Source organism: Micromys minutus (assembly GCF_963924665.1).
Source record: "Micromys minutus genome assembly, chromosome: 27".
Lineage (NCBI taxonomy): Eukaryota > Metazoa > Chordata > Mammalia > Rodentia > Muridae > Micromys > Micromys minutus.
This window is the reverse complement of record NC_137962.1, coordinates 15,230,755-15,255,619: the sequence shown is the minus strand read 5'-3', so window position 1 is coordinate 15,255,619 and position 24,865 is coordinate 15,230,755. Positions and strand designations below refer to the sequence as shown.

Sequence of the window (24,865 nt, the reverse complement as noted above, 5' to 3'; positions counted from 1 at the left end):
GCGGACTGCTCTGCGCTGCCCCACCCCACCCCACCAGGATAACACTAGTAATTTCCCCATCACTGTGCATTAGCTTCCATTTTCCAAATTTTGATTTACTGAGTGCTGTATGAACTCTCTGTCATCTTTAAAATTGTCTCATGCTTTCGTAGGTTCACACAGAGAATTTTAGCCATGTTCCGTCTTTCTTCCCTCTCTCCCTCCCTCATTCTACTCTTTCTGATGGGTCCCTTCTCTTCAGCAAGTTCTTCTCCTACTGTTGTGCCCTGTGTGTGTTGAGTAAGGGCTGTTTGCCTGAGGATAGATGGGAGGGTATTTAATGCTGCAAAGGTGACTTACTTGTGGCTATACCATTGAAGGAAAGGAGCCCCTCCCACAACTACTAGGAATTGCCAGTGGAGGGACCTCATAGGCCTCTTCCCCACCTATGATTAAAATTTTCTATCCTTATTACAAAAGGAAGTCTAGTAAGGTCTCAGGGAATGAAAGTGAGAGAAGCTACCTAACTGTGTGGTACGGTGATTGTCATCAGGGACAAGACATGCCAAAATGAGACTGGGTGAGACAGATGCCACCCTGAGCTCTTCCGTGAAGCCGCTAGGTGATGTTCATCAGCTTTTCACTGAGAGACACTGAAACATCTGGCCAGTGCTCTTGAAGATGCCAGCATCACGAGACAAGGGAAGCTTGAAGGGCTGTCTCAGAGCAAAGGACACAACTAAATATACAGTGTGTCTGGAGCAAGGCCCTGACCCAGAAAGTGGACATTAGTCAGACAACTGGTAAAACTTCAATAAAACTTGTCATCCATCAGCAGAAGTGCAGTAATGTTGGTTCCCTGCTTCTCAATCACAGTGGTTGCACAAGCTCTTGGGAAACCAGAGGCAGGCCTGCAGAAATTCTTGTCACTACATCCCCACTTTTGAGAATCTGAAAAGTTCTCAAGATACAAGAGCTAAAACAATTTTATGTCGAGGAAGACACAGCGGCAGCACAACTAACGTTTACCGGTGCTCGGCATGCGGAGTTCTTTTGTTTCCCACTGTTCAGATTAGAAAACACAGAAGACAGCTAAGGTGGGAAGATGGATGAAGAGCTGTTGTAGAAACGACAATCAAAGGAGATCAGAGATCAGGCACAGTAGCCCATGAATCTAAGGGCTGTGAGGAGAAGTTCATTACACTATATTATAAAGGCCAGTTCCAAAGGAAGGAAGATGTACCTATGGTGAATATACGTGCACCCAACACCAGCACACCCGTGTGCATGCCGTGCACGCATGAACAAACCGAACAGACATGCAACAGTACAAAAATACGAGGAAGCTTTAATATCCCAATTTTAATAGTGGATAACATCCATAGAGAAGATCAATAAGGAAGGGATGGGATGCTGACTCGACCTATAAAGTCTTTGCCACATAAGCATAAGGGCCTGCGTTTGGACCCCAGCACACATGTACAAAGCCAAGCATGGTGGTTCCTTTGTAAACACAGCATGGGAGGCAGAGGCAGGAAGATCAATAGAGCCCACTGGCCCACCAGCCTAGCTCAGTGAGCCAGATCAAAGTCCACATGTGTACATTTCAGCCTGTTATTCATTGGGCCTGTGCTGGAGCAGATCATCGTCAGCAGCAGCAGCAGCAGCAGAGCTTGCTGGGGTGGAACTGCCCCTCCCATGCCCAGGAAGGAGGGGTGGGGGTGAGGCAGGGAGAGATGAGTCCTTCAAGAATATTATCTCTGGTGACTTGAAGCCATCCTGCTAAACTTCAGCTCTTAAAGTTTCTGCTACCCTGTAACAGCACTGCCTTGGGGACCAAGGCTTTAACAAATAAGTGTTTTGGGCCTGTGTGCCCAGGCCTCCTCACATTCATGGTCATAGCCAGAGCAGTGCTTTCAGGAAATGATCTAAGGAGATTTCTCCCAAGCAGCCTTGCCCTTTGAAGATGCATTGACTGCTCCAGCTGCTGTGTGTATGGCTTCTGTCTAAGCTCTAGCAGGGCCCAGGGTTTGGGGTCAATCTGCTGGTGCTGATTATTGTGTGTTCCTGGCCCCTGATGGCCCCTTGTTTTCTGACCTTTTCTTACTCCCCATTTCACTGTAATGGGACGTTGTCTGTTACTTTTTGTATGTTTTGTTTTTTTTTCTGGACAGGGTTTCTCTGTATAGAAATTTCCCTTGCTGTCCTGGAACTCATTATGTAGACCAGGCTGGCCTCGAACTTAGAGATTCGCTTGCTTCTGCCTCCCAAGTGCTGGGATAAAAGGTGTACACCACTATGCCCAGCTGGTTTATGCTGTTTTACTTTTTAAAAAAAGTTTTATTTTACATATGTGAGTACACTGTTGCTGTCTTCAGACACACCAGAAGAGGCATCAGATCCCACTACAGATGGTTGTGAGCCACCATGTGGTTGCTGGGAATTGAACTCAGGAGCAGTTAAGAGTAGTCAGTGCTCTTAACCTCCAAGCCATCTCTCCAGCCCACTGTTCTGCTTTTGATATATGATTCCACTTTAGGCAGAAGCTGGCAGAGGAGCCCAGTTGCTGCTCACCTACGGCTTTGCTTTGTGATACCCCCTGATCATTGACTAAACCATATATTCCTTCTCTGGAGGGTTCTCAGGGGTTTATCTGTGCTGGGTCCGGTTTGTTTATGCTGTTAGCAGGTGCAGAGGGAATGGAGAGGGTTAGGCATGTTGCTAGAGCCTACTCAAGTCAACCTCGCCCCTTCATGTGTCTTCTTTTCCCTTCTCCAAAGGCAATTCTTGTTCCCTTCTTCACAGCCTCTCTTCTGGATCTGTGTAGCCTAGCTCCCCCCTCCCCCAGTCGAGATGCCCTGTTCCCCCAGCCAGCCCTGCCTCCCTGAAGTGGCCTGCCCTTCACATTTCCAGTCTTGTTCCATCCAGGGCTATTTTTAGCACACTGAAATGTGAGACTCCCCGTGTACTGGAAGTGGCTGTATTGAGGGTCATTGTCATGTTTCTAGAAGTGAAACACAGCAACCAGGAGCTTGTATACCTGCACATGGATGCTGGGGAGAAAACTGCAGGAGCTGCCTGGCTGCTTGCCTCTGCCACGAGCTAGACCTCACATCTCCATGGGCATGAACGAGAAGCCGAGCGCGGAGAAGCGCTGGTGGAAGCCGCAGGTCTCTCCAGGACAGGCACAGACAGTGGCACAGAGGTGCTCTGGCTACTTCAAAGCTGTTTCCTGAGCCCTTTGGTGAACATTTTTCTTCCATAGGACAGGCCTCATGATTATGTCTCTCGTTTTGAAGATGAAAAAGATTGAGGCCCAGAGCAAGGGAACAGTGTGCCAAGTGTTTGCCCCCTGTGGCACTCCAGTCTGACCTTCAAGCTAAGTATACATCCTTTAAGTTACAAAAATTAGAAACTCTGGGCTCCTTCACCTTAAAAATGTTGGAGAAGGCGAGAACGACATAAACCCCCCTCCCCCTCCTGGGTGATTTTGAAATTACAAAATGGCAGCCCTGTGCTTTTGGTGGGTGGGGCTGTGCCACTACTGGACTCCTCTCTAAGTGACTCCTCTCTGAGCTGGAGAGAAGAAATCTCAGGTTTTCTAAGGCAGCAGTCATCCTGGACTACCTCTCTTAAGGAAGCTGGCAAGGAAAGAGAGTGGCAAGTGGCTTCGAGGCGTCAGGGACACAAGCCCTGTTTGCCTGTATGTTCCCATCTTTTCACCAACACAAAGCCAGAATTATAATCATACTAGGCTTCTTACCTTCTCCTGCGTTGTAAGGGACTATTCTCTCAGCCAAACTGAGGCCATCTTTATGAGATCAGCTGTATCCGGTTATACATGTCTATCATGACCAGAGGTGTTGGCTGTTTACATTCTCTCCCAGAAATGGGGGGGGGGGGTCACTGGGCCCTAATCTGCTGTTTCAGCTACACCTCCTAGCTATTGCTACACAAAATTTCCCCTGATGCACAGGGTTGCTAGAATGTATACGCTGGAAAGACTAGGGGAAGGGGCTCCGTCTGCTCAGCCACGAGGGAGGCATTGTCCATGCTGAGGCAGACCTTCCATGGTACTGCTCTAGGCTCACCCATGCTCTCTGAAGAACTTGATGGTTCTCACGGTAGACTTGATGAAGAGGGGATAGACACTGATTATTCTCCACCCCCGGAAGAACATCCTTGCAATATCCTGAACGTTGGACAGGGCCATCCTATCTCCCAGAGGAGGGACAGGCCTAAACAGATTATCAGTGAGAGGCCAGATGACTAGGAAGAAAGGGGAGGGTACCAAGCATGACCACCGGAGGTAGGGGCAGGACAAGCCAGAACCCCCTTCCAGCCGAGTTCTGTAAAAGGTGTGTTTGCCACACAGTGGGTCTCTCGCCCAGTATAGATCAAGCTGAAATTGCTGGGAAGCCTTAACTAATCCCCAGCAGGGACGAGCTTAGCCATAACTGCTATCCACCTTCCTTAGCTAGAATCATATTAATATAAGAGCAGCAACCTGGCAGAAAATGGGGGAGGGGCATTATCTGGGACTCCGATGCTAAGGTTGTGCTGGGAGTGTGCCCCTTGGCTGTTGGTTGAAAGTCCCTACATAGGTGTCACCAATGTCCTCAAGAAGCAAATGACTTGGGCATTTGTGACCTAGGATAGGACATTCTCATATTTAATGTCTGTAGCCACCTGCAGATGAATAAGCACAGTAAGGAAGTCAAAGCTCGGAGAACAAATTCATTTGCCCGAGTCCTGATCTGAAGTGCAAGGCTGGTGTCTGAGCTTGGGTTTTAGACTTTAATTCTCTGATGATTAATTTTCATTGTTAACTTTACTGAATTTATTTACTTTTACTTTTAGTTAAATTAATTGTGTGCGGACGTAGCCAGTGGACAGCTTGTGGGGGTCGGTTTCTCCTTCTACCACCCAGGTCCTTGGGGATTAAACTCAGTTTGTAAGGCTTGACAGCTAAGTGCTTAACCTGTGGAGCCACCTCCCTAGCCCCTTGCCTGGAATTAGAATTGCCTAGGGAACACATCCAGAGCTGAGAGCACTTCCAGAGAATTAACTGGGAAGGGAAGACTCACCGTGTGTGTGTGTGTGTGTGTGTGTGTGTGTGTGTGTGTGTGTGTGTGTGTGTGTGTGTGTGTGTGTGACACCATCAATGGGGCTGTGGACCTGGACTGAATAAAAAGGTAAACAGAAGAACAGCAGAGCACCACATTCATTCATTCACCTCCCTGGGCTTCCTCATGTGCCCAGTAGGAGCTTCATGTTCTTGCTACCATGGCCACAAATTGCTCCGGCGGCCATGCCTCCGCGCTGTGATGGACCATACCCTCAAACTGTGAGCCCAATAAGCCTTTCCTCCTTGTAACAGTTAATTTTGACAGTTTTTCAGTTTGCAGAATGTAGAATGACTATGGAAAGAAAGACCTGGACTTATCTAGAAGGGATTTGTCTAGATCAGTAGGAGACCTAGCTAAAAGTGGGCAGCACCATTCTGTGGGCTGAGTGTCCATCTCTGCTCCTGACTGTGGACACAGTGTGACCAGCTCTGTCATGGTCATGCTGCTGTGCCTTTCCATGAGTTGTGAGCCAGAGCTAGCCCTGTCCCCCTTAAGTTGTCAGGTGTTTGTCACATCAGCAGGACAAATGGCTAGTACACTTCCTAAATGCAATGTTTGGGACTTTGTCACAGCATCAAATAACAAATAGTGATCTCTTCTGCCTACCTGTCTCCCTGTCCTTCCTTCCTTCCTTCCTTCCTTCCTTCCTTCCTTCCTTCCTTCCTTCCTCCCTTCCCTCCCTTCCCTCCTGAGCCCCTCCCCACTGCCTTTTTGTCCTTGAGGGGCAGAGTCTCCCTCATCCCAGAGTGACCTCAGACATGCTGTGTTCCTCAGTCAGTGGTAGAGGTAAGGGCTGAGGGAGAGGAAGTTGGATGCCTTGGTGGTAATAGTGCCCTTGCTATGGAGCTGAAACCCTGTCCTCTTCATCTCACTTTGTGTCAGTCCTGATCTCTTGGGATGCCTTGCTGACTAATCCTAGCTTACCTTAGGCTTAGTGTTTTCAGCTGTCTTCCTCTTTGTAACTAATATTATTTAGTTATTCTTAGTCTTCAGAGTAAATCTGTCTTAGGTGAATGTAATTAGGAATTCATATTTAGAACACAAGGGATATTTTTTTTCTCTTTCACAGCTGTGCATTAAAAAAAAAAAAAGGTAGCATCTGCAGGACTATAAAGGTTCTGTTCATAATAGGAACCATTCTCCCAGAAGCTGGAAACAGTAATCCACTGAAAGCTGTGACTGCCAGTGCCCAAAGGTGTTTGTTTTGTTCCTTTGCTGACTTAGTGAGTGTTGACTGGTCGTCTGCACTGGGCTGCGTGCCAGGCTCCATGCTCAGCACTAGTGTGGGCCTGGGGGCATTGTACATTGGAGGAGCTCTAAAGATGGGCCTAGGCTTTGGCTGAATGCAACAGCTGTCTATTAGTACAGCTTTACATGGGCAGATGTGAGATTACAGCAGGCTGTTCAAAGGTCATGTGTCTGGCTGTTCCTTATTCAGCCCTGGCCAAGTCCCAGCTTGTGTAACTGCAAAGGCGGTCCTCATATACATGCAGGGCTTTCTTGCAAAGAGTAAAACCCTTCAGAAAAGGCACCCAGGCCGTTCTTGGCACACATGTGTCCCCAAGGCAGCTCCTTTACACACCTCAAGAGTTTGAGGCGATTTTTAAAGTCAAGGCCTGAGCACACTGGTTTTACTAATGACTTCCCCAGGTTTATTTTGAAATGCTTCCAACATGAACTTGAAAGGATAATCTAGGGAAACTCAATGCCATTTCTTTTCTCCTTTTGAAAGTCACTTTCGGAGTGTATCCTTTGCTTGTTCATCATCAGAGATTGCCCAGGAGCAGGTAGCATTTTCTTAAATCACGACCACATGTTCTTGACCTTTGACTTTTATACATTTGTTCCCAAACTTCCAGTTGCTGACAACCTGTCCATTTGGAAAAGGCACACATCCCCCCCCCCCCCCCCCCCCAGTGCTATTCACTCTAAGCCTTGTTCCCTTCACTTGCTTTGCTGCGAGCATGATGCTCCAGAGCTCTCTCCAGCCCCTCCATGTGGGTTAGGTATGATGCAAGAGCCTGGTTATGGATAGTAGCCTGGGTCCTGGGTCCTGGGTCCTGGGTCCAGGGTCCTGGGTAGTTGCCTCTTCTTTTTCCTATCTTGGTTTTAACCAATTGAAGAGTAAGATTACTGTGTAATGCTGGAGAAAATCTGAGAGCCCTCCCCACCCAAGTATATGGCCAGTGCTGTTCTGACAGCTGTGAGTTGTTAGAACACCTACAATATGGGACATTTTCCCTTCACGGGGCTCTTTGCACATTTGGCCACATACGTGTATGTCTTTTGCCTTCTAGGTAGAATGTACAAATGTCAGTAATTTGTGGCTCTGCGGACCCTACCCCCCCCCCCCCCGGTTATGATCTAGGGTTGAACACTATTGGTATTGGGGATGGGATATGGAATGTGTTGGGGTAGAGGTGGCTTAGGGACTCTCTAAGGCTGAGGACTCATCCTCTGTTTTGAGGCTGGTCAATATTGTAGTCTGTGTTTACAGTGGGGAGAGCATGTGCTTGTCACCAAACTTATATTGCACATTTAGATGGACAGTTGTTGAAATTAAGGCTAGGCACAGTGCCAAGATCCCTACCTATGAATGGATGTCTGGTCATTTCAGCAAACCTGGTCTTCCTTGTATTCTATAATACCTCACAGAGCCCTCTAATACTCAGGACATATCATAAGTGGCTTCCTCTAGATCCGTTAGATGTGGGGACATAGATGACCTTGTCAGTGCTCTCACTAAGCCTAGAAATGATGACCTTGTCACTTGACCCATGGCCTTGTGTACTAGAGGTGCATAGATGCAAGGCCACAGGTGCCTCATAGCTGGATTGAGGTCCTCTAACCTCCACCATAGTGTCTAGAGATATTGCTGACCCCATAGCCAAAGGCCTGACTGTCACATACTGACATAGAATAGAGGCTCTGAGCTTTCACAAAGGATGTCTACTCCTCTACCAGTGTATTAGTCAGGGTTCTCTAGAGTCACAGAACCTATGGAATATCTCTATATATTAAAGGACATTATTAGAATTACTTACAATCTGCAGTTCGACTAACCCAACAATGAGCAGCTGTGAATGGAAGTTCCAGCAGATGTGCTGGCAAGTATGTGCAGTAAGGGGAAGAAGGGGGAGGAGGAAGAGGCCTTCCTTCTTTCATTGTTCTTATGTATGCCTCCAGCAGAAGGTACGCAGGCTAAAGGTGTGTAATATCACATCTAGATTTGGAACTTGTTATGTCCCAGACTGGCCTTAAACTCAAGAGATTTTCTCTGTCTCCTGGGATGAAAGGCATATACTACCTTGCCTGGGTTCTATGCTTTTCATGGCCATTATCCCTCAAGATCTGGACCAAACACATGTGTCATCCATGTCAGAAACCCATGTCTTCCACCTTCAATATCTGGATCACAGGTGTGCCCTCTATTTCTGGACTGTCGTTTGTTCCAGATGTAGTCAAATTGACAGCCAGGAATAGCCATTATAACCAATTAGGGAAGAAGTCAAGTATGTTCCATGGTTTGGTGACTAGAATCTAAGTACAAATTTAAATATAAGGGTCATGTTTGCTATTTAGCTATTTAGTACATTGAGTTATTTTCTTTCCCATAAAAAGTGATGATGACGTGTATGTATGTATGTGTGTGTGTGTGTGTGTGTGTGTGTGTGTGTGTGTGTGTATACATATGTGTGTGTGTTTGAAAAGCTCACACAATTTAAAGAAGCATTCAGTATACTAGAAGCCCTCCCCCTGTATATCTGGTGTACTTACAGCTTCTGCCAGCAGAACCCCAGTGCTCATACCTCCTTAAGAAGGCAGTATCCATCTCTGAAAAGGAAGCCTTCTTGATTCTTCTACATCCCTTGGGTCATGACATAACTACATCTCTCACCTGTTTGAGTGGCTTTCAACCTGATTAACACACCATGTTATTCTGAGTCTGTCCAAGAGGCAATAGGTGATAGAGATGGCTGACCTCCTCCAGACTCCCAGGCTAGAGAGGCTCCTGCCCTTGGGGTCTGAGGTGAGACATGAACAGCTTTGTTCCCAAAGCTTTCACTTTGGATGGGGCCTGACTGGTTGCTTTTCGTCAGGCTGGGATTCTAAGAGATAGGAATGAGCTCCTAGCAAGCTGCAGATGCTGGGTCTAATGATCTGCCTCAGTGGGAACAGATCCTAGAATGTGTCAGGTCCATCCAGAAGCAGGGTTTTGGGTCTGATGGAGAGGCCTGCTATGTGCCTCTGAAGAGGATGCTGTTCACCTGGCTCTGAAGGTGGGAACCTTTTGGGCATATCCTAGATCCTGCCCAGGAGGATAACTCTTCACAGTTCACTGACACAGGCGCTGGCAATGCCATGCCTATCCTCGGGGCTCTTGAATCAATTACTATGTACCTTGCTTCAGTGTTTCATTGTCCTTCAGGGAGCAGTGGGAGAAACCTGTGGCATGCACATGTGAGAGAGATGGGGCGGGGGCAGATCAATCCATCAACATACGTTCTGTGCTGTTTTGTTGTTGCTGGAGAAGCCATGTTGGTTCTTAGTGACCTGGGATGAGTGAGATATTCCCTAAGCACCTCCACTGTGAGGACTAGGAAGGAATCCCAGTTAGACTCAAGCCTGTAGGAGTGTCAGGGCCTGCTCTAAGTTGCAGAAGGACATGCAGTCCCCTCTGCATGGAGATGAACAGAGGAACCCTGAATTAGTTACCTTTGTCATGAACTTGTCAAGAAGAAACTGAAGGGAGAATCTGCTTTTTCTTAGTTTGGGGGTACAGTAATCATGGGGGAAGCTGTAGCTGCAGGATTTTGAGGCAGTTGGTCAGGTTGCATCTGCAGTCAGCACGAAGGGGACAAGGCATGCCTGTGCAGCTCCATTTTCCATTTCCTCAGTCTAAGACCCTTCATGGGATCCACCCACATTTAGAGGGTGTCTTTCAGTACAGTTAGCCTAATCTCTCACAGCCATCTCCAGAGTCTTGGTCTTCAGTGATTCTAGACTTTATAAAGGTGACAGTCCATCACAAGCACTGGCATGGCCCTTTCCTGTGAGTCCACCTTTCCATTCTGACATCATATCCCCTATGACATCACTATCTTCTTTCTTGTCACTCTGCTTGGCTGGAGGAAGTCTTGGATAAGAGCAGTGACACAAAGGACAGAGAGGCCTCTGGGCAAGGCAGGGAGCTCTGTGGAAGGAATTCAGAGATTGGTTCTCAGTGCTCTTAGACCAAGCTGGATCTTGATGGCTGTACCGAGTGGGTGACATGGACCAGGGTAGCTTTGTCAGCTTTAGCATTTGCCTAGTGCAGATGTGTTTGTGTAGGCACGCCTGTGTTATGCTGACACCCAAGACTAGGTAAACGGGCACGGATTTGGAAGGGCTAAGGACAGCTCTGCTAAAGTATTTCCTATGTCTGGGTGACCAGGGCCTTTTTTTTTACTGTAGGAGGCAGATTTTAATTCTATTTTTGATTATTTAGTGCTAATACCTGATTGTCTTTCTCTCTGCCAAACACCAATTGAGTAATCACATATTAGCTAGCACTTAGAGCACTTGTCCCAATGCCAGGGACAGCTCAAAGCTCTCTTCTAACACCAGCTGTTCTTATCTTCCTGATAACCAGATAAGGAGTCGCCCATCATTCCACTTTCCAGGTGGCACAGCAGACAGTGGCAGCCAGGTCTTAGCTGGGCAGTGAGTTTGCCCAGGGCCCAGACTGTAAACTGTTTTACTTCATGCTGTATGAGATGCATTTTGTAAAAATGTGAACTACCCAACATGACACATGCTTAATAGTTAGCAAAAATACTGGACAGCCATATGATGAGCAACTGCGTTCCTGTGGCTTGTCTCAGTGAATGTAACGTCTCTGCAGGGCCCCAGCAGCCGCTCAGGTAAAGAGCTGGCTGTCTTCTGTCCCCTAGGCTCTGCAGCTTTCCTTCCCACATTGTCTCTCTTGCCTTCTCGTGCACCACACTATCTGCTCTGCATGTCTTGCATGCCTGTGGCGTTTCAAACTTGATGTGTCCCAAACCTAAGTTGTCCTTATTCCGTTCACCCTTCCCTCCGTTATCTCCACTTTCCTGACTAAAATCCTGGAAGAAGCCCAAGCCTCCTTCCTCCTTTCTACTCAGTGTCTGGTTGTCTGGTTTCTTGGTTAGTCCTGATAGACTGTTGCATGTCTACAGAACCAGCCGTGGGGTCCATGCCTGCTATCAGCCTCCTGTGAATAGTTCCATCTCTCCAGCTTGAATTCTCTCATTCCCTTTGTTCAGTGCCTCCTGCCCATGTGCTGGAATGTTCTCAGCCTCCACAGACACCTTCTGGGCTTTCTGTCCATTGGGAGCAGCAGCTCAGCACTGACTGTCTGCCAAGTACCTGTGGGGCTTGCTCTGTCACCTCTCAGAGCTTATCCTCCGCCTCCATCACTGCCTCCCTCTCTGCAATTTCCTGTGTCTGGGACATTCATCCAGCCCATGCAGGACTGACATCCCTGTCTTTCATTCTACTTCCCCCTCAGATGCCCTCATAGAGGAGGTCCAGTCTGCTTGCTAGAAAAACCTCACCTCTGCCTCACCGTTGCTCCCACCCTGACTTTTCTTTTTAAGAAATGCATCCCCAAGGTTCAAACACAGGACCTTTTGCCTTCTAAGCAAGCATTCACCTAACTGAACTATGTCTCACATTAAGGTCTTCTTAAACAAATGTTCCTCCCTTCCCAGCTGACTACAAATAAGAGACAAATCATGTTCAGTGCCAAGTCAGGAGCTATGTGTTGTAGCCCCTTGCTTAGGTCCCTTCACAAGGAGGCCAGGCCTGGTCTCTGGGGCAGTGCCAGCCATTATTCACAATCCAGTTCTTTTGGGCCATCTTCTGGTATTGTGGATATTCTCCTATGTTGGACGAGCAAGATCTCAGAGTCAGACACCTAGTTTGAACTTGTCAAGTTTCTTTTTTTTTTTTTTTTTAAAGCTCCTTTGATAACAAGCATTTGTGGGTAGCAATGCCCATGTAACCTTGTGATCAGATGTATGCTTTCTGTGGTGCAAGGTTCCAAGACTAGAACATAGCCAGAACCCCTGGTGTACATGTCTTCTTCCTGGGAGCTTCTCTGTGAAGTTGCCATCCAGACGCATAGAGCAGGTATATGTGGAAACCTGTTCTTTGAGACTCTGGGCAAACAGAGCATGGCTCCTGCCCTCAGGGAGCTTTTATTCCATGAAAAGAGGTAAACCTTATGATGAAGTGTTGTGAACATTAGGCACTGTAGGAAGTACTTATACTGTGGCATCATGTAGGGGTCCGGAAGGGTTTGAGCAATAGGCAGAAACCCAGTGACCAAGAGGGTATGCTATATGGACAGGAGTGTATAGTGGAGGGGGCTTGGATTTCACAATCTGTCCATGTTACAGACTTCTATTTAGAAATTACATGTGGTTTAGCAACAAACTTTACTCCACAGGCTAGACACTCACTGACTTCTTGCTTTGTGTCAAATCTTATGTTGGCCACAACCATCACAGAAAACACCTAAACTTGAATGTTTAAAAAACAATGAAGTTGATATCCCCAGAAGCTATCTAGATAAGAGAGTGGAACAAAACCCCACAAATTATCAGGGCAAAGAATGAAAGCGAGATGTAGTCCAGATCTAAACAGAAAGAGAGAACATTCTAGATACTGGCATGCCAATCCAGTTGAGAGCCTGGATATAATGCAAAACTTTCATATTATAACTGCTTGAGATTTGTCTGATAAGAAATTGTTTCTTTTAATATTTTCATGAGATAACATGATATTTTCCTGATGGCATATGCCTTTAATCCCAACACCCAGGAGAGAGATAGACGTGTCTCTTGAGTTCAAGGCCAGCCTAGTCTATAGAGTGAGTTCCAGGATATTTATGGCCACATAGAGAAATCCTTTCTTGAAAAATCCACCTACAAAAAAGATGTTTTCCATCAGTGTGCAATATCTTTTGGGTTTTCTGTGAGCTTCCTGTCTACGCAAAGGTGTCCCCGAGTCTCTTGAAGTACGTGTGCTCCTGCCCAGTATGCAGAGAGAATGTAGCCTGGGTTGTTTATCTTACAGCCTCTGTCCAGGTGTCTGGCCATCATCGTCATCAAAAATTAATTTGATCATTGGATTGTCTTTGCCCTTGGTCAAAACCAATTACGTGTGGCAGTATGGGTCTATTTTTGGAGTTGTTATTCCCATCGATTGATTTTTCTGGTCCGAGTCAGTAGAAGAGGAACAAAGTAAAGGCAATTTCAAAGACAACAGTGTTAGAACCGCGGCAGCAAACTGAGTTTATCCAGTGACATGATCTTTACAAAGCAGTTCTTAATATAACAAAATTGCTGGGAGTCTGTAAGGAAGAGACAGTTCAAGAGATACAGCTAGAAGACTCTGAAGGAGTAATTCACAGAAAGACATAATAATGCCCCAGGTGTACAAAAAGACGTGAAGTTTTCATAACGAGAGGAATGTCATGTAACGCTGAGGGTATTTTAATTGTCAAAATTTGGGTAAATTATCCTGCTTTCAGAGGGCTTATTTTTTTGTTTTGTTTGTATTAAGGATGGAACTAAGGCCTGTAAGTGTCAGGTAAATTGTGTGACACTGAGGCACACCTCAGCCCTGGCTCCTAAAGTGTAGGGAAATGCAGGGCACACAGATGCTGCTGACTGCTCTGCTGTGGTTTGCAGGATGTCAGCCCCTGAATGACAGTGTAGTCTTTACTGCTCACCACCAAGGCATGGCTGAGGACTACTTTGGTCCTTCAGCCTCTAACCTGCTTCCTTTCCTTGGGACCAGCACTAAAATATTCACTTGGCCTGCAGATAGCCCCTGGCCATTCTCCCACCTGTTTCTGCACTCCAGGTCCCAGCTCTTCTCAGCTACCACAGGTTCTCTGGGTCTCCTGGACTGGACTGTGTTGAAGGTTGCTGTCGTTCCAACCAATTCCCACATTATCAAGGATGTGCTGTTTAATTTGTAGCTGCTTGGTATCTTTAAGGCATAATTAACACTGAAGAGAGATTTTGGCCAAAAGTGCTAATTAACTAGAAAGTAATGGTATGGCTTCCATTAGTAGGTTTGCCTGACCCCTGGTAACCTCTGTCCTGGTCTGGTGGCAAGAATGAACCCTAGCCTGTGGCTGGTCCTGGGTATTTGTGTACCACATCCCAACTATTGATCCTTTGTCATATCACAGTACAAATCTTTGGTGACAGGTTCAATTGGGGTCTTCAGAAATTAGAGACCTGCTTATACTTTTAAATTGGTGAGGATATATTTGAAGCTGGTTGTTTTTCTCTTATAATAGCTTCAGTTATATTAGAGACTGTGGAACATTAGATTAGTAATACAAAATGAACAATAACAGTTCTGATAAGAGCTGATCAAAATCTCAGGCAATATCTGTCGGAACACTCAGACAAGGATATTGAACTAGAGAAGCACAAAGCCTTTTTTAAGGTTATATGCAGTTTTAATTACTGTCAATCACAGGCTCACTCTTTTGAGACTCCTAGGCTCTACCTAATACTCCTGTAGATTCCATGGCTGTCCCACTTCAACATGGTCAGCATTAAACATTCTTTAGATGTTTACAAATGATTGTGTGCCCCTTAATAACATCAGTGTCCAAAATCCAGGTTACTGAGTGCATCTTACATTCTGTTCAGTGCAATCTCACAAACTTCAGCCTGAATGGATGGCCATCTCTACCACCAGAATGCAGAATACCTGATGATCCCAGAAAATGTTCTTGGCTCCTTTACAGCCAACTCTTCCTCTGTCTCTCATCCCAAGCAACCCTGGTCTCCTTATTGAGAAAAAGATCAGCTTTTCTAGTGTCCATGTGCTTGTGGGTCATCCACGCCATCAGCACTGCTCCCTGGCCCATTTCACAGCTGAGTAAGCTTAAGTAAGATTAACAGACACACTCTTTATCCATCTACCCATTCCTTACTGCACACTGGTTATTCCAGTTTAGAGCCGTTGTGAATAAAGTTCCCACAGACATTTTCATACCACGTGGATATACGCCTTTATTTTTTGTGATAGGAGTTTATTGTCCAATAGTAATATGAGGATTGCAGACTTAAATTTACATAAAACCACTCAACTGTTTTTTTCAGAGCAATTGTGCTGCTTTGCCACCAGCAATTTGTGAGCATTCCAGCAGACTTTGTCTCCAAATGGCTTCACTACTTTCCATACATGTGTTTGTTGATTCACGTTGAAATTGAACACATTATCATTGTTTCTAAGTGTTTGGTAGCAATATTTAGTCACTTACCAGAAAACATGGATTTTCACTAAGGTTTTAATGGTACATTTCATAAACTCTTCTTTTCCATGTGTTATTTGCTCAAAAGGTTTTAAAATTGCAGATGGGTTTTGAATGTTGTATCTGCCTTTTCCGCTGATCATGTGACTTACTTTTCCTTCCTGTTGATAATTTGTCAGTATAGTGAGAGACCATCATGAGTGTATGCACAAAGATTAAACCCTCCTTGCATTGCTAAGACTAGTCGTTATGATGAGTGATGTAAATTTGATTCATAGTACTTTGTTAGGGTCATTTACAATTAAATTTATGAGACATACGAGCCTTAAAATGTTTTTCTTATAAACTCTTTGATTTCAGCAATTTAATAAACACTGGTCTGATACAAAGATGGGACTTTTTTTATAGTGCATGTGTGCCTCTGTGTGTGTGTGTAGGCATGGAGGTCAAAGGTCACTTTAGATGTTTTCCTCTGTCATGTATGTGTGTGTGTGTGTTGTGTGTATGTGTCTGTGTGTGTATGAGAGAGAGAGTGAGAGAGAGAGAGAGAGAGAGAGAGAGAGAGAGAGAGAGAGAGAGAGAGAGAGTGAGAGAGAGAGAGAGGAGCATGGAATGGAAGTGGAAGTCAAAGGATACTTAACAAAAGTTGGTTCTCTTCTCTGTCATGTGGACTTTGTGGACCAAATCCAGATGGCCAGGCCTTGACAGCTGGGAATTCTGCATTCGTTCATCACTCTCTCCTCATGACTGCGAGTGTAACTAGCAGCTTCACATTCCTATTGCCTTAATTTCCCTCAGTGATTAGACTGTAACATGGAATTGGTATACAAACAATTTCTCCCTTATGTTGCTTTGGTCAGGGTATTTTATGACAACAGCAGGAGAGGGAAAAAAAGACACTTGCCTATGTGGACAGCACCTTCCTTCTTATAGGTACAGTTCACAGATCGTTAAGGCTAGGTTGTTGTTGTTGTTGTTTTACATATACAGGTGGTCAATAAAAAGCAGCCAGAAGTTAAGAGCTATGTGCCTCTCTCTCTCTCTCTCTCTCTCTCTCTCTCTCTCTCTCTCTCTCTCTGTGTGTGTGTGTGTGTGTGTGTGTAGGCAAGGCTGTTCTTCCAGATGTCCTGAGTTCAATTCCCAGCAACTACATGGTGGCTCACAACCATCTGTAATGGGATCTGATGGCCTCTTCTGGTATGTCTGAGGACAGCGACAGTGTACTCATATACACAAAGTAAATAAATCTTAAAAATTAAAACCTCTTACAGCTTGAAAAATCAGTTGTACTATGCTTTGAAAACAAAAACTCTGTCTTTCATTGCTTGCTCAATGCAACCTTCTGTAAGCCTTCTCTCAAGGGGAGGAGAAGGTGCTCTGGGTAGGGGCCATATAGTCTCCAGGAGGGACGGCTGTCTTCTCCACCATACTGGACATCCTGTGACTTTGCCTGTCAGCCCGCTTTAGAGTTTCATTAAAATACTCTAATTTTACCAGGCCGAGGCTGCCTTTTCTTTCTTTCTTCTCCTTTTAATCACTAGGAGGAAAGGCTGCAGTACTCAATTTCACAAAACCCTTTCTGTGCTCGATTTTCATAACTTAGATATCTCTCCCATAATTATATCCTTTCTTTGGTTTTCTACAGAGTAAAGAAACAGCCAATTTCAAGAAAATCGGAGCAGGCTATTTCTTCCTTGTTCCCTGGCACTTGACAGTTATTTCCTTGTGTACTTTTTGCTCACCCCTGGGTGATTTCTCCCACAGTCTGCTCCAGAGGTGGTTTTAAAGTTGGCTTGTGGTTGCTTCATTGGAGAGCAAGGAGCCACACTTCTGCCGGTTGATGGCTTCTCCTGTTTGCTCATGTACCGGTTTATACCTATACCCATGCACTAACTGGTCCTTCTGAAATCAGAGGCCATGCCCAGATCCTCACATTCAAAGGAGTCTTGGGAAGCTCTGAAATGATCAGAGAGAGAGAGAGAGAGAGAGAGAGAGAGAGAGAGAGAGAGAGAGAGAGAGATCTTACCAGCTAGCTAGTGTCATTTGGGCTCAGAATTGACAGAAGACCCTTTTTGTGATTTCAAGGGATCTAGGACATGTTTGCAAAAAGCCTTTGGCTCTCTGGAGATGATGTATCTATCTGTGATTCAGGCTGATGGGAGTGGAAAGAGAATTTGGGTTTCTGTGAGTCCAAAATATGAGTGTCAAGTTTAGAAAAGACACCTGTTTCATCAAGTACTTTGTTAGTAAAGAGGAGGTTTGGGTTGCTCTGGGCACTCAGGAAGAGAGATACTTAAGTGCGTAGAGAGCATCATGAATAGCATTGTTGGTCTCACAAGCTTGAATGACCTCCATATGTGGACATGGAGACAGGGTGAGTGATGAAAATCAAGGGAACTGTGAGCTTACGAACATGGGACCGAGGACTTGAATGGACCGCAGTCCAAGGAAGATACACAATGGACTGACGAGAGGAGGAGAGAACAGGTCTACATTAACCCACGCTGCCGTGAAACATGGCGTCACCCCATAGGACAGCTATAACAAAAGTGGAAATGAGTATCGGTGAGCAAAATCCAGAGCCATGTGTGTGCAGGCTGAAGGGTCAAGTGGGGTATTGCTGTGGCGAGGAACCTGGTGACCCCTCAGAAAGTGAGTGCAGAGTAAATGTATCACGCAGAAATTTTACCCTCTGCATGCCCCCAAAGAGATGAAAGCAAGGCAGCGGCATTTTCATGCCCCTGGTCATAGCAACATTTTCACTAGGATGAGGTGGGAGCAAGTCTCAGACCCATTCATGATGCACCAGGCAGCCAGCCCACACAGGGGAGCACTGCTTAGCCTTTAAAAGGGGGGCAACTGGGTACAAACTCCAGCAGATTGAACCCCAAGAGGATTTTGACAAATGAAATAAGCCCATCACCTGTTACCCAAGGCTCCCAGAGAGGTCAACTACATAGAGAGCGCACGCACGAATATTGCAGGGACCACGACGGGGGCGGTGGGATGTCGAAGTGGGCAGGTTTCTTTTGGGAAGACAAGTTTCTGCAGATGAACCTTCTGTTCATCTCTGGTGATCCTTTGTCAATGGAGTGACATAGAATGCTAAGAACCTGTGCCCTGGGAAGATTAAGATGGTGACTTTGGGAGTGATATTTTCTCTCAGTAAATCATCATCCTTTGGCTCAAAGATTTCTTTTTCCTCCAAAATAAGTCCAATTTTTAAAGTTCAACAATAAATGGTATACATGCTCATTTCTTCTGTTCTAAGCCCTGTTGCCAGTGGGTTAGGTTGCATAGCAGGAAAATAATTTACTTACTATGTAGTTCCTTCCTGATTCTTCATGGAAGTCTAAGGAGGTCGGTATAGTTGATGTCACTATTTACTTGTTGGTGGGCTCAGGCTGAGAATGGCAAGATGAGGTTCAATGCCCCAGATTCATGGTGACAAACTGGATATCAGCTGGTGCCCCCAGCTTCTCTCCTTCCACCCGGCCAGGCTGCATAGACTGCCAACTGCCTCCCCTCAACTCGTCTTCTTTCTGATAGCAGGTGCATGAATGTAGTCTCTTTTGAGTTTTAAAAAGCCTAAAGGCTATGTCTGTCTCCTTGTTGCAACGAAAGTGGGTCAGCAGAAGCAGTCGGTGTAGGCTGAGTGTACCGTGCTGGGTGACTGTGGGATCTGAGGGAGGAGGTCTGGATAGTGTTGTGTAGACATGACACAAGTTAGAATCACTGGAGAGGACAGAACCTCAATTGAGAAAATGCCTCAAGAAGATGGCTATAGGGAGGCCTGTAGGACATTTTCTTAATTAGTGATTGTTATGGGAGCCTCCCCCATGTGGGTTGGGGCACCCCTGGGCAGGTAGTCTTGGATTCTGTAAGAAAGTAGATTGAGAAAGCCATGGGGAGCAAGCCAGTAAGCAGCACTCCTCCATGGCCCTGCATCAGCTCCTGCCTCCAGGTTCCTGCCTTGTTTGAGTTCCTGTCCTGACCTCCTTCAGTGATAGACTATGATATGGAAACATAAGCCAAATAAACCCTTTCTTCCCCAAGTTGCTCTGGTCATGGTGTTTCATCAACACTACTTAGTTAGTACTCCTAACTAAGACAAGAGCTAAGTATAGGCACCTCCTTCTAGCCTCTCAGAAACATGGCTTCCTGTCACACTGGTCAGTGGACAGTGAGCATAGACTCCAGTGCCTTAGCACGTGCTTGGAGGCCCCAACACAGCAGTGCCAGTGCTAAGCTCACACACGATGCCCAACATGTGTTTGCATTGCTGCTTCCGAAAAGTCCAGGTGTGCGGGGAGCCTTCTCTGTTCTTCCTTGACATATAATGGACATGTATTAGGGACATTATTGGCCTTGCATCCATTCTATTATTCACCCATGTACCCCCCTTTCTGGCTTTTCCCTGTCTCCTGTGCTTTTGTTACTGTGCTCAGGGAGGCAGGGAGATTTGCCTGCATGCTTTCCTCTAAGTTCTATCTGCAAAGTTTATTATTAATAAATGTGTTGGGGGAGAGGGGGTGGGGAGGGGGAGAGGATGGGGGAGGGGAAAGGAAAAGGGGAGAGTTAGTTCAGGTGTCTGAGGGATCCAGAGAGGATGTTTAGAGTCCCTGGAACTAGAGTTACAGGTAGATGTGAGTCACCAGACATGGGTGCTAGGAACTGAACTCAGGTCCTCTGGAAGAGCAATTCACATTCTTAACTACTGAGCCATCTCTCCGGCCCTTAAGAGCAAAGTTAGACTGTATCATGCATGCTTCTGACTTGGCCAGCCATGGGAAGTTTCCGATTCTATTTTGTTTTGTTTTATTTCCTGTAAGAAAGTCAGTGCAGTTAGTTCTCTGGTCCCAGCCCCACAGAATCAAACGTCGGCTAGGTTTGCCCTGTGGGCCCCTGTTGTCTACACCTGTTTGAGAAGTGCTGGGGAAGGTTCCATCATTTTAGTCAGGAGTTAGCTGGGCCAAGATTTCTTGTTACCATGGCTACTCCCTGTGTCCCACAGGCTACAGATCCCTGCACAGTTGCCATGTACTGAGTTTGGGGGGGGGGGCATGGGAGGTGTCAACTTTTCTCTATTGCATGTCCTCTATCCTTGGTATTCCACTGTGTGAAGGGCCGCAGGCCTGCTAAAGCTGTTCCTCCTTCAGGGTCCTGCAGGACTTTGAGGCTGGTATCACAGTTCCGAAGGACTTACTTCTTATGCGTATCCATCTTTAGTCTTAGGTACCTCATATACTTGTGGGTACTGATTTGGTCTTTGTTTTAACTTTTTAGACTCTGGAAGCTGTCCTGAACTTCAAGTACTCTGGAGGCCCAGGCCATGTGGAAGGGTATTACAGGAACCTCTCCCTGGGACTACACGTGGAAGTTGAGCCCTCTGTGTTTTTTACCAGAGTCAGCACACTTCCAGCAACCAGGTAACCAGGCTGGGGATGGGGGGTGTCTCATGATACTGGTTATCCTGTCTCACTGCTCAGCAGAGCCATGCCTTTGGCAGGTCAGTGGTCCTTGGTGTTAGTGGGCTGGCTGGGATGTTGTGCTGGCAGTTCCTGTGTGGGGCCACCCGGGACAGGTGCTTCTCTCTGGTCTGACTTCCCCTTTCTTCAATCTGGACTCTGCGTATAGCTTTGCTTATATTTGGAACTCCTGGAGGAACCCGGCCTTGTTCTCTGTGATGCTCCTGTGACTGGAGAGATGAATGCTTTGTCCCAGGGCTCACTGCCCAGCACCACAAGGACCTTCTAGCTCAGCACAATATCGGCTCATTCTGCACAGGAAATTGTCCCCCCCCACCAGTTCCTCCAGCCTGATCTTTTCAGGACAGAGAAGGGTGGGTTTGTCTACTTCCAGGTCACATGTGGCAAAAAGGGCTGTTGTTTTCCTTTAAGGTGGAAGGTGACAGTTCCTCATCCCACACTCAGGCTATAAGGTGACCCCAATGCTTCCCAGGAGCCCTAAGGCCACTTTCGAGGCTTCCGCACACATGTGCAGCCCCTGGAGTTTGGACACACTTTCACTGAACTCCACCAGATTGCCAGGCTCAGGAAAACATCTGCTTGCCTTTGAGATCTATGTTAGCATTTCTATAGATGCTTCTAGCAGGAGTGTGTGTGTGTGTATGTGTGTGTGTGTGTGTGTGTGTGTGTGTGTGTGTGTGTGTATGTGTGTGAGTGTATGTGCATGAGCAGGCATATTTGCAGAGATGGTAGGCTAGGTCAGGACTGTGTGTGTTTAATCCAGCAAAACAGCAGTCAGGACTAACACCTGCATGTCTTTGGGTCTCAGAAAGAGCACCCTGGCCTGTGCTATGTGCTCCTCCCATTTATTCTCTATGGTAAAATAGAGGTATTGTGCTGACAGAAGAATCCCTTTAAACGGATCTAGCTTACTTTCCTCCCAGCCACCAGAGAAAGGCTTCAACAAGAATTAATGGCTTATCTGGGCCTTTTAGCATCTCTTTTCATCATCTATCACTTTGGGTTTTTTTTTTTTTTTTTTGTCCTCACTGCCAAGGTGGTCTCTGTTTGAATTTGTCTAAAGCTTTAGAGCTCCTGCCTTTAGGGCAGATCTGGCTAGCGTGCTGACAGCTGGTGTTAGGTTCTGCTGCATCGTGTCTGCCTTTCCAGCCTCTTCTGTTGCTGTTGCCCATCAGGATTTCTTAGATGTGGCACAGCTTGTCACAGTTCTCCTTTGTGCCTCTCTGACATGTGGCTGCTACATCATGGCCTCTGTAGGTGTAAATGGTAACTTAAGGTGGAAGTGGACTTGGCTGTTGACTGAAGTATCACTTTGGTCTTTGTTACCGGCCTGTGGCCTCCAGGCTCTCTTCTTTTTGGCTAGGGTATTTCTCTTCCCAGCTCTTGGGTTTGAGAGTTCACTTCTGAGCTTCCTTTTCCATTATCTCTAAATCTAACTGATCACGAAATCCTGGGATGGAATTTTACTTTTTTGGGGATCACTCTGGCCCCTGCGTATCCTTAACTTCATGGAGAGTTGATCATTTGGGCCCCTGGCTCGAGTCTACTTGTCTCTAGCTCCAACCTGACTCAGAAAAATCCATTAATGAGGGGACCACATTCAGAGTCCCTCCTCTGACCAAGACAGACCTCTTTCTTCCTGCTTCTCCCTGTATTTATTCCAAGTTCAATAATAACTACTCAACCCTACAGCCTGAGCCTTTGTCAAGGCAGGTAGGTCACTTCTAGGGGTTTCCGCTGCATCTTTCTCCTAAAAGTGTTCCTTTTATTTAACTACCATTCATTTATGTAATCCTTTGGAAAACATCTGTTTGCCTTTGAGATCTATGTTAACATTCCTATAGATGCTTCTAGTAGGAGAGAGAGAGAGAGAGAGAGAGAGAGAGAGAGAGAGAGAGAGAGAGAGAGAGAGCGTGCATGTGTGTCCTTGTCCCATGCTTTCCTCGTTTGTCTAACACATCATAAGTCAGATCCATGGGAGCACTTCTGTCCTGTGTCCAGCCAGCACCCCAAATGCCCCATGCATTGTACAGTCTCTGGGAAAAGGGGCAGACAGAGCAACTTCTTGCCTTTGATCAGTTTGATAGGAGCTTGTCACACAGAATTAGCATGGGGTAGGAACACAAATCTACACACAGGGGCCACAGAGCAATGGAACATTCGACAAGTGGGTAAACAGAAAAGGCCTGAGCTCCCCCAGGCTGGGGGGGGGGGGAGAACTAGAGTGAATGGCCGAGAGGAGAAAAGCGGCGCAGACCTGATGTCTGTCAAAGCTGCCCCAGTGCAGACAGATCCAGTACTGCATTTGACAGCAGAGCTTTCCAGACCCTGTAAGACAGCGAGATGCTATGGGTCTTACAAGAAATGGGCATCAAATGTGCAAGTCAATATGGATTTGTTCATATTAAACATGGGGCCTTTCAGAAGAGAGAGATGGGAACCTTTGTAATGGTTGAAGAATTGAGTTCTCAGTTGCATATAACAGTCCTAAGCGTACACCTAAAAACATAGTTTCAAAGTAAACTGGCACACGAAGGGGAGAGACAGTAACACAGCAGAGCCGACCGTATAAGCATTCTTCCTGGAGGAACGGTATGGCCGGTAGACACGGTAGAACAAAGCCCACAGGAAAGCTGTAACCAATCTAGACTTTCTTAACCAGCTCACCTAACTGCCCTTATGGGAAAATGAATGCCTACACTAGAAACGGATGGCTTGACATCAGTAGTGTGGCTCCTGAAACCCAGGGAAGAGCTCAGCACTCCCAGAGTGAATAGAAATTACAGAGAAGAGTGTATGTCGGTAAAATGGGGAGTGGAAAAGAATTTGTGGATTCAGTAGCCCCAAAAGCTGATACTTTAAAGAGATTAATAATGGAATTAATCATAACTAGGGCAATGAGAGGGGAAACACAGATTGCAAGTAGAAGGAATGAAAGATGTGGCAGCATTCTGGGGGTTTTATATATGCTCCGTGTTTTAAATGTAAGAGAATAGTGTAGCACTCCCAGCGAGCTTGACAACTTACGCAAAATGTACCAATGTTTGAAGGAGGAAAGTGACAGATTACTAGAACTGACGCCAGAAGAATAGTGTGTGTGGAGAGACTTTCTATTAGAAAGTTCCCACAAAGCACGCTGTGGGCCCAGGAGACGTCTCCAGTAAATAGTGAAGGCTTTCAAGAACTCAAGCACAACCTTCAAGGCCTCGAATTTAGAAAGCAGGAAGGGAGGAGTCCCTCCTGACCCCAGCCTCAACATGCTGCGACTTTGCAGAGACACCACATCCCAGGAAGAAAGGAACTTTAGGCCAGCAGCCCAGGAAGAAAGGAACTTTAGGCCAGCAGCCTCAAGCTTTCAAAGGCTGAGCTGGACAACAAAATACAAAATCAGTTTTAGCTATATGTAAGGCACAGTATAGCGCCAGCAACTCCAGTTTATCCTAGAGGTACATTTAGTTTTAAGCACTGAAGGAAAATCAACCTTTGCCATTGTCTCATCAGCAAGACGAAGGGGAAAACTCTCACTGCTGGGTTTTTGTTAGTAACTTAGGGTTACTGTTACTTCAGGACAAGCCTGAAAGTCTCTCCATGAAAAGGAGTCAGGAAAATTGTCCTCTGTGAGCCTTCCTCTATGTCCCTGCCAGTCATATAGGGCAGTAACATTTTAAAAAGTTCAAAATTATTAAAGATGTAAAAGCCAGAAATGGATGGTAAGAACTGTCTCTACCCCCATGTCTGCTATCGCTCAGTTCACTCAGTCAGCTACGTTCCTGTTCAGTAGCAGCAAACAGTTGGATATTTAAAGGTTAAAATTGAAAATAATGTTTTGATAAGACCCAAACAGAAACCCCAGGGATAAAGTTGTAGATGTGATTTTCATTCCAGTGTCAGAACATGGTGAAGAGACTTGAATACCTGGTGGAGGGTGGGCGCTGTGGTCAGAAGGGCTGGTTCTTGTCAAG

At 46.1% G+C, this 24,865-nt stretch overlaps 1 protein-coding gene across 7 annotated transcripts in view; it reads left to right on the top strand.

Moving 5' to 3' along the window:
- Nucleotides 1-24,865, top strand: part of TRAPPC9 (trafficking protein particle complex subunit 9) — a 427,690-nt gene that overhangs the window by 245,001 nt on the left and 157,824 nt on the right. For all 7 annotated transcript variants that reach the window (XM_080939655.1, XM_080939654.1, XM_080939652.1 and 4 more), the window contains one exon: nucleotides 20,701-20,843. In XM_080939655.1, the coding sequence (XP_080795781.1) occupies nucleotides 20,701-20,843 (143 nt within the window). The remainder of the gene's footprint in view (nucleotides 1-20,700; nucleotides 20,844-24,865) is intronic.